Source organism: Ylistrum balloti, unplaced genomic scaffold, assembly GCF_031769215.1.
Source record: "Ylistrum balloti isolate Yb309-2 unplaced genomic scaffold, AGI_CSIRO_Ybal_v1 Utg370114, whole genome shotgun sequence".
NCBI lineage: Eukaryota > Metazoa > Mollusca > Bivalvia > Pectinida > Pectinidae > Ylistrum > Ylistrum balloti.
This window is the reverse complement of record NW_026782134.1, coordinates 294,580-304,872: the sequence shown is the minus strand read 5'-3', so window position 1 is coordinate 304,872 and position 10,293 is coordinate 294,580. Positions and strand designations below refer to the sequence as shown.

General features: G+C 41.8%; 1 protein-coding gene across 1 annotated transcript; it reads left to right on the top strand.

Annotated features, from left to right (window-relative positions):
* Positions 1-417: 417 nt before the first annotated feature.
* LOC132550255 (organic cation transporter protein-like) lies at positions 418-10,293 on the top strand. Its single transcript, XM_060214301.1, has 10 exons — positions 418-560; positions 1,123-1,366; positions 2,480-2,583; positions 3,029-3,183; positions 4,271-4,439; positions 7,683-7,895; positions 8,845-9,071; positions 9,472-9,653; positions 9,885-10,036; positions 10,206-10,293. The coding sequence occupies exons 1-10, from the start codon at positions 418-420 to the stop codon at positions 10,291-10,293; spliced, it is 1,677 nt and encodes a 558-aa protein (XP_060070284.1).

Genomic DNA, 10,293 nt, shown 5'->3' with positions numbered 1-10,293 from the left:
GTGCCGTTAACATGTTGGTATTACTATTTTTACATAGAATCACGAGTATTTTTTAATTTAATCTTACTGGATCTTACTGGATCTTACTGGAATCAAATTTCGATGATTTGTTCTGAAAGTTTAAAATTGTCCTATATGTTTCCTTACTTCTGACTTCAATTATGAACCAAAGCTATTTCCAATGTTACTGGCGTTGCTGATAGTAGAGATAGAAAAGTTCCGGATTCTGTTTCCAGATACACTATCTCGTCGTATAAATACGAGAGGACTGAATCGCGTAGCAATGTCTGAATATCACAAATCTCTGTTTCTCAACTTTACGTGTTCATATGGTGTGGGAGAAGAATATTTTCATCAGATTTCAATTTTCAGTTCTTCGCAAGGGCAGGTGCTAACCGTGTAGGTTACGATCTCATCATGAAGTTTGATGATATTTTGGTGCGGTTAGGAGAGTTCGGCTACTATCAGAAGCGGCTGTACCTACTCCTGTGTATTCCGGCCATTAGTACAGGCTGTTACATGATGATGCTGATCGTCGCCATGCAAGCCCCTGATCACAGGTAAATTCTCACTTGTTCTTCGAAAGTACATATTAAATAATGAAAGTAAGTTTATTGTTAACGCGAGTTATTGAATGAATCAAACATTGGGGTACAGGGACGTCAGTTTCCGATACCTGTATTTGTTTACTGCCATAGACCTAAATATGAGAGCCTCTGATGGTGCAGTTTTTTTATTGTCAATGAGTGTCCAACAATTTCACAGTTCACCTGAAACTTAATAAACGGAACACAAAGAACAGTATGGTACTTTTTTATGACCGGATTTTATTATGAAAAAATTTTGCGTCTAAGGAAAAAAGAGCGGAATAATTATTTCTTCGTCGAGCATCTTTTATCGAACTCTAAATGCTGTCGGCCATCTGTTTCTTTGTAACTATACCTGAAGTATACCTGTCAGCGTAGGCATAACGTTTAAAAGTCATAAAAAGGAAACAATTTCGATGTTTACCATTTATTTAATAATTTTAAAGGTGTCGTTGATTATCAGATGAGTGTGTATTTTTAACTCAATATACATTAATATCCATTGATATATTTGATATAAATCTTTGTATACTAGGTGTATGATTGCTGGTTATCCAAACGACACGTTTGACATACAGAGCGATTTCCACCGGGAACTTGTCAACGTCAGCATCCCCTCCCCAGGGGCGGACACGTACGACATGTGTCACACCTACTCCTATCCCAGCTCCGTCAATTACTCAGACCTGGAGGCGGTAGACAAGGAGCTGGCGACGAAAGTCAAGTGTAACAAATGGGTGTTTACTAAGAAAGAATTCGACGAAACGTTTGCAACACAGGTAATATCCTACATTACTCGAAAATAAGTGTGTAGTTTCTCACGAGATAAACTTTGCTTACTATTTAATCTGCTTCTTATTTTTGAGTTTTTAGGGTCGATAAATAAATGTCGTTGTTTAGGTGAGGCAACAACAGTATTACAGGCAATATATCCAAGGGAATTTAACCACAATGTTTGCGGTATCCCATGTGCCCACATTGCTCAGTTTCAGTATCGATCATCACAATCAAAGTTTTTATTTAAAGGGGTATACATACGAACTTTTGGTTCTAATGTACGTTTTAAAACAACTTTGCGCAATATTCTATTTTTCCTGTATCCTGGGATTCACGAACATTCCCAAATTACCAAAATTTACAAGTTACGCTATCAATTTGTTTAGTTTTAGAAATAAACGCCGGGACACGATATATTCTGTAAAGTTGTGGGCGGCGAAGAAGCAACCAAATATCGGGCATGTACATATCGCCTACGTGCTAAAAAAAGAGAAGAAAACATGGTTGATCCCGTGACAAAACCACTTGCACGTAAACTCTTTTTTGTATACACATTGAGATAATGAAAGTACATTCACTGTCGCGTGACTGTTGTGACTGCGCATGTCCCTCGTGCCAAATCCCGCGTTCGGTTTTGATTGACAGTTCATCAGCAGCGTAAATAAATGTGTTTCTTTGATTGTTTATAATATTAATAAATATTCTCTTTTAATAATTTTCTAATCGTAGTTTAATTCATAATCCGTTTGAGAGACCTATACCCCTTTATGTATATCCATTGTATATAAATAACTGACAACCCAACTGATGTTGGTGATTTCAGATTTAAACGACATTTTCATATTTTCAGAATGTACACGTTAACGTAGTGACAAAATCCTTCCTTCAGATCGGTATGATTTACCATATCTGATTAACATGTTGTGGATATTTATTAATTGAGCTTGATTAATAGGTGACATTTTGCCGTATATTTTCTCCAGTTGAATAACCCCTAGGGAATTATGTTCTGTCCGTCCATCTCTCCTCACAGATTATATCTGTCTGGCTTTCCTTTATGTCTCTATATCCCATTTATCTTTCTGCTACCTTAAGTTATCTCCCTTTACTCGTAGCATGGTCTGTTGTGTGATGATTCCCTGAAGACCTCTCACAGCCAGATGTTGTTCTACGTGGGAGTATTAGCGGGCGATCTTGGATTTGGCATGCTATCGGATTAGTAAGTCATCAGATACTTGATAAAGACTATGAGGAAGTATTATATTTGTTTATGAAGTTGGACATGTTTAACGCTCCTTTATATGCCTGCTGGTTCCGTTGTTGTTTACCTTATTATATTTATTGTTGGACTTAATTGGTGAACGTGACATTACTTATTTGAACTGGCCATGATTTTAATGGTAGATTTGAACGATGAGGTATATCCGTAGAAGACGTTCACTTTATCGATCATCTCACTTTGTTTTTCTTGTGTCTCCGTATAAATCTGTCTTTTGTTCCTATTTTGTTCTCCATTCATCAAAGTTGCGTTTGAATTAAGAAACTGGTATTTTCTTTTTTTCCTTCTTTTTAACGCCTTAACTCCTCTACGACATATTTAAAGTATACTTAACGCATATAAAGATATGACACATTCCTGAATTTGTACATTATTTCTCCTACAGCATTGGTCGTAAAAAAACCTTTGCGATCACTGCCGTTATACTGGTCGCCTCTTCTGTCAGCGCCGCCTTCGCGCCGGAATACTACAGTTTCCTGGTGTTGGAGTTTATAGTCGGGGCGTCCATCCACGGTTTGTTCATGGTCTGCTGTGTCCACGGTAGGTCACTCTCTTTGGAGAAGTCCAGATAAATGTAACAAAATTACGAAAGGGATTAATATAGTCTTTCATAATGAATGATAGACATGCAGTTACACAATACATCTTTACTAATAAATGAAGAAGTAAACATAAAAGTGATTCAGCGTCAACGTATAGATGCCATGCCCCCATAAATACAGGAAGCGTTTGGTATCAGTAATATATACAGGATCACGATGTAATTAATGGGGTCAAGCGGTGGGCTCCTTAACTAGTATCAGGTGAGAATTATATATCATATAGCGATAGATATTAAAATAGACTTAAATTAATGCTACAATTGTTTAATGGGCGACCGTAAAATCATAAACCATTTTCATCCTAATAAAGTTTAATTGGTTTGATATTAAGTCTTTATTTCTCTTATGAACATTCAAAGGAAAACATCGAAAAATAAGATGTTCGGAAATGTTCATTCATATTTAGAGTCGTCGATGTGTGGAATGACTCTCCAAAGTCAGTATTGTCAAACAGTGAATTCAAACGGATAACAGAAATAATGTACAATTGAAATGAAAATCTTTTGTACAATCTCGATATCGCAGGTGGTAGACACCACTGGTAGACTTTTAGTCCCTGGGGTTGTTGTAACCTGAATGATATGTTATTACAATTTAATTCTGGTATACAAACATAAAGAATATTGATTTGACGGCGTCCAAATTGTACAGGGACACATATATTTGTTGTTTATTAGTGAGAGTTATCTCCCCCACGCCATATTTGATGCTGAAGTTTTTGTCATAATATTATGTGTTCAGGTAAACGACAAGTTCAACAATGAAAAAGTAACCTCGAATTGAATTTGATATCAACTAAGTGTACACTTATGAAAAGTGATCAAACACGTATATGCTAAATGCTTTCTTAACATCCTATGATCGTCTAATTTTCGTTGTCATAAACATTTACTAAGTTCTATTACTCTTTATACTGCTACACATTATAACGTCGTTCGATATACATGATCTGTGATGTCTATTGATCTAAAGAAATGTCGCAATCGACAATTTCAATACGTTTTGTAAATTGATGTGCGACACAGGTCTGGAGTTAGTGGGACCAAACAAGAGGATATGGGCAGGAATCGTTATCCACATTTTCTTCGCGATCGGACTTGTGTACTTGGCTGGAGTAGGCTACCTACTCCGGCATTGGAAATGGATTCAACTAGCGGTGGCCATTCCTTGTACCTTCTACATGTTCTACTGGTGGTACGTATGTTATGGTTGATGATATGCCGTGTGGTTTGGGCAGTGATAAATTGATATAATTTGAAGTTGGAGAGGAATTTTAACACGTGTTTTTCAAATGGGTAGCATTATCATGTGATTAACATTTGATCTTATCAGTGCTTATAAATTTTGTTTACTTTGATCGAAAACAATGAAGTTAAGAAGTTCTACAGAAACCAGAATGTCTTCTACGTAAAGAAGGCATTAAAGCTGAACTTCACGTAATACCTCACCTGATATTGTTGAATGTTGTCCGGACATTGAGAAGTTTTATATCTTTAGCTAAGTTGTATAAATCTTCCCGACCGACTTGTAAGTTTAACCGCCATTGCTTACCTCCCTCTTCCTTTTGTAGAATGTATATAGTGACACGGTATTAATCCGTCGATGAGTTACATGTATTGTTTAAGTTTTCTTTCCGTACATATATATTGTAGTGCAGATTTTTATTTCGATTAAATTGTAACTATGATTTCCGCGGTGACTGTCTCCTGGTGACTAGGAAGACTGTCTCCTGGTGACTGGGAAGACTGTCTCCTGGTGACTGGGAAGACTGTCTCCTGGTGACTGGGAAGACTGTCTCCTGGTGGCTGGGAAGACTGTCTCCTGATGACTGGGAAGACTGTCTCCTGGTGGCTGGGAAGACTGTCTCCTGGTGACTGGGAAGACTGTCTCCTGGTGACTGGGAAGACTGTCTCCTGGTGACTGGGAAGATTGTCTCCTGGTGACTGGGAATACTGTCTCCTGGTGACTGGGAAGACTGTCTCCTGGTGACTGGGAAGACTGTCTCCTGGTGACTGGGAAGACTGCCTCCTGGTGACTGGGGAGACTGTCTCCTGGTGACTGGGAAGACTGTCTCCTGGTGACTGGGAAGACTGTCTCCTGGTGACTGGGAAGACTGTCTCCTGGTGACTGGGGAGACTGTCTCCTGATGACTAGGAAGACCGTCTCCTGATGACTAGGAAGACTGTCTCCTGGTGACTGGGAAGACTGTCTCCTGGTGACTAGGAAGACTGTCTCCTGGTGACTGGGAAGACTGTCTCCTGGTGACTGGGGAGACTGTCTCCTGGTGACTGGGAAGACTGTCTCCTGGTGACTGGGAAGACTGTCTCCTGGTGACTGGGGAGACTGTCTCCTGATGACAAGGAAGACTGTCTCCTGGTGGCTGGGAAGACTGTCTCCTGGTGACTGGGAAGACTGTCTCCTGGTGGCTGGGAAGACTGTCTCCTGGTAGCTGGGAAGACTGTCTCCTGGTGACTGGGAATACTGTCTCCTGGTGACTGGGAAGACTGTCTCCTGGTGACTGGGAAGACTGTCTCCTGGTGGCTGGGAAGACTGTCTCCTGGTGACTGGGGAGACTTTCTCCTGGTGACTGGGAAGACTGTCTCCTAATGACTGGGGAGACTGTCTCCTGGTGACTGGGAAGACTGTCTCCTGGTGGCTGGGAAGACTGTCTCCTGATGACTTAAAAGACTGTCTCCTAATGACTGGGGATACTGTCTCCAGGTGGCTTGGGAGACTGTCTCCTGATGACTGGGAAGACTGTCTCCTGGTGGCTGGGAAGACTGTCTCCAGGTGGCTGGGAAGACTGTCTCCTGGTGGCTGGGAAGACTGTCTCCTGGTGACTGGGGAGACTTTCTCCTGGTGACTGGGAAGACTGTCTCCTGGTGACTTGGAAGACTGTCTCCTAATGACTGGGGAGACTGTCTCCTGGTGACTAGGAAGACTGTCTCCTGATGACTTAAAAGACTGTCTCCTAATGACTGGGGATACTGTCTCCAGGTGGCTTGGGAGACTGTCTCCTGATGACTGGGAAGACTGTCTCCTGGTGGCTGGGAAGACTGTCTCCAGGTGGCTGGGAAGACTGTCTCCTGGTGGCTGGGAAGACTGTCTCCTGGTGACTGGGAAGACTGTCTCCAGGTGGCTGGGAAGACTGTCTCCTGGTGGCTGGGAAGACTGTCTCCTGGTGACTGGGAAGACTGTCTCCTGGTGACTGGGGAGACTGTCTCCTGGTGACTAGGAAGACTGTCTCCTGATGACTAGGAAGACTGTCTCCTGGTGGCTGGGAAGACTGTCTCCTGGTGGCTGGGAAGACTGTCTCCTGGTGACTGGGAATACTGTCTCCTGGTGGCTGGGAAGACTGTCTCCTGGTGACTGGGAAGACTGTCTCCTGGTGACTGGGAAGACTGTCTCCTGGTGACTGGGAAGACTGTCTCCTGGTGACTGGGAAGACTGTCTCCTGGTGACTGGGAAGACTGTCTCCTGATGACTGGGATGACTGTCTCCTGGTGACTGGGAAGACTGTCTCCTGGTGACTGGGAAGACTGTCTCCTGGTGATTGGGGAGACTGTCTCCTGGTGACTGGGAAGACTGTCTCCTAATGACTGGGGAGACTGTCTCCTGGTGACTGGGAAGACTGTCTCCTGGTGACTGGGAAGACTGTCTCCTGGTGACTGGGGAGACTGTCTCCTGTTGGCTGGGTAGACTTTCTCCTGGTGACTGGGAAGACTGTCTCCTGGCGACTGGGGAGACTTTCTCCTGGTGACTGGGAAGACTGTCTCCTGGTGACTTGGAAGACTGTCTCCTAATGACTGGGGATACTGTCTCCAGGTGGCTTGGGAGACTGTCTCCTGGTGACTGGGAAGACTGTCTCCTGGTGGCTGGGAAGACTGTCTCCTGGTGGCTAGGAAGACTGTCTCCTGATGACTTAAAAGACTGTCTCCTAATGACTAGGGATACTGTCTCCAGGTGGCTTGGGAGACTGTCTCCTGATGACTGGGAAGACTGTCTCCTGGTGGCTGGGAAGACTGTCTCCAGGTGGCTGGGAAGACTGTCTCCTGGTGACTGGGAAGACTGTCTCCTGGTGACTGGGAAGACTGTCTCCTGGTGGCTGGGAAGACTGTCTCCTCCTAGTGACTGAGAAGACTGCCTCTTTGTGGCTGGGAAGACTGTCTCCACGTGACTGGGAAGACTATTACACGTGACTGGGAAGACTGCCTCTTTGTGGCAGGGAAGACTGTCTCCACGTGACTGGGAAGACTGACTCCTGATGACGTGGGAGACTGTCTCCTTGTGACTGGAATGTCCGTCTCTTGGTGACTTGGGAGACTGTCTCCTGATGCTTGGGAAGACAGCTTCCTGGTGACTGCAGTGACTAATCGTCATCAATATTGTGTCTATATTGCTGTTTCTGATGGTCACATTAAGACGTATATATTCCAGGTTTATACCCGAGTCCCCACGCTGGCTCATAAGCCAAGGTCGCTATGACGAAGCTGAAGAAATCATGCAGCATGTCGCTAAAGTTAATAAGGTGAAAACAACTGAACGATTTGTGGACGAGAAAACAATAGATGCACCAGAAGGGGGACAACTCTGGCACTTGTTTACAAATAAAGTGTTATTTATCAGGACGATGATACTGTTTTTCAATTGGTGAGTTTGCTCTACAAGTGTAGGACGCATTTTTATTAAGTTAGAGTACTAGATTTCTGTTGTTCCGATGTGGCAGTCATGTCAGGTTCATGGGTGAGACATTGTTGGACTCATAATTATTTATAAAATCTTTGCAGTCATAGTGAAATGCCAAGACCAGTAATATTAATATTTATATGTATTGAAATGTATTCTAGAGAAAGAATAAACCAAAGTGAAAAGCTGATTTAAATACGAATTTATAAGAGCACAGCTTTCAGGCGATCCATGAGCCCGAGTGTAAATCTCTAATGACTTCACTCATACTACAAGAAAATATGTTTTTAATATATTCATTCGGAGACTATCTTGAGTTCAATGTAATGTTTGCAAAATATGTGTTAACTTGTGATGAGATGTTAATGCAGGCGGTATGAAAATCAATCAACACTTAAATCAAATCTAGATTTTTATCAACGCGGTAGAATTCTTACATTTCATTCGCTTTATTCACAAATGAAATCTATATATGTACAATATGCTGTAATTACGAATTGCTGCAGTCCGATTACTCTTTTGTGGTAATTATAAAGGTACGCTCGATTTAAGCATACCCTGTTTATAATATATACAGAATATGTCTGTAATGAATTACATATTATGACACAGACGTTCTATGCAGGTCGAATCCGTGATGCTAGGGACTTAAATGGAGATCTATTCAAATTGGTTTCATAAAATGGTTAGGCAAGGCATGACACTCATGATGTCGTGAGGGCGTGGTCGTAAGCAGCTGTGAATATATCTCTATATTTTCTGTTTGTTTTGTTTTTGTTTGCATTACATGTTTAATACGGATGTTATCTATGATCCATTGTATGTTATTTTAGTAGTAGGAATATTTGTTAAATGCCCCGCCCAGTACACCTTTCTATTTTGATATTTATCGGGTTGTTTTCTATCGTTACAGGATCGTTGTCAGCATGGTCTACTATGGAGTAACAATGCATGCCGGGAAACTGAGCGACAACTTTTTCCTTGGATTTTTCCTCATGGCTCTAGTTGAATTTCCAGCCGGTGCTGCGACCATAGCCTTGCTTGACCGCTGGGGCCGGCAGAAACTCCAATGCGCATGTATGCTTACCGCTGGCATTGCATGCCTGTGTACCATAGGTCCGGTGTTGTTGGGAGGCGATGGTACGTAACCGTATGAATGATCTGGAGCTAGAGAACGATTTAGACACTTAAACAAAATAAATCAAGGTTTGCAATTACGAGTATAAAACAGGAAAATAAGACAGCAGTATCCGTAACATACAAGTAAAAGTGAGAAATCATAACTCGGGAATCAGTATTTGATGGGAAATGTCTGTGTCAACATCATGCACCGATAAGTGTGCCTTACATGTAGTCGCCGTGTTCCTAGTACTGCCTTTCAACGTCATTCTATCGGTCATTGTGATCCCTTCACTTTTATTTATATAGAAACCGTAGACGATTCCTCACGGTAGGTGAGATGATATGAACAGCGGGTCTGTCCTTTCCCGTATTCACGATTTTTCTCTTTGTTTTATCTTTGAGATATTTGCTTTTGTAGACCTAATGCCGTTGACCTTGACCTTGTCGATGATTGGAAAGTTCGGAGCTGCGGCTGCCTTTGGGGTGATATATGTGTTCTCTCTCGAGCTATATCCAACTATTGTCCGCAATGGCGGTATGGGAGCAAGTTCATGTGTGGCACGCTTTGGAGGCATGGCCGCTCCTTACGTAGCACAATCGGTGAGATATCAAAACTTCATTAAAATCCCAAGGCAATCATATCAAATAGTAATTCCCACACCTATCAACGTATCGCTGAATATATCAGCGGTGTTTTTATAATGCAACCTGCAAAAATGATCTAGTTCATGAATAAATTTACATATTGATAAATGTGGTAATACAGAAGTAGCGACAAAAAGTTGGCAATCCAATTAAGAATGACTACATAAATATTACTGTGTACACCAGGGACAATTGGTTGATGGAAACTTTGGCATTGCTCTCCCTTTGATGATTTTTGGTGGGGCATCTGTCGCCGCTGGTTTGTTGGCACTTCTTCTTCCGGAAACCTTGGAACGAAAACTCCCGGAAACTATAGAGGATGCCATACAATTCGGAAAGTACGTATCTGATACAATAAATTATTTCTTATGACTTGTAAAGGTATTCTAAATCGATTTTTTAAAATTTAAAACATTATCTATATATTTAACTGAGGATGCCTTATATGATAAACATCGTTTTTTAAAATAAAATCTATGACGTGTTGTTTTTATTTAATTCTTCCAGACCACAGAAATCGCCCTCCAAAGTGACGCTTGGATTACATTCCTCAACAACAAGTTTCCCTTCCCAGGAAAACTTTACAAAGCTGTAA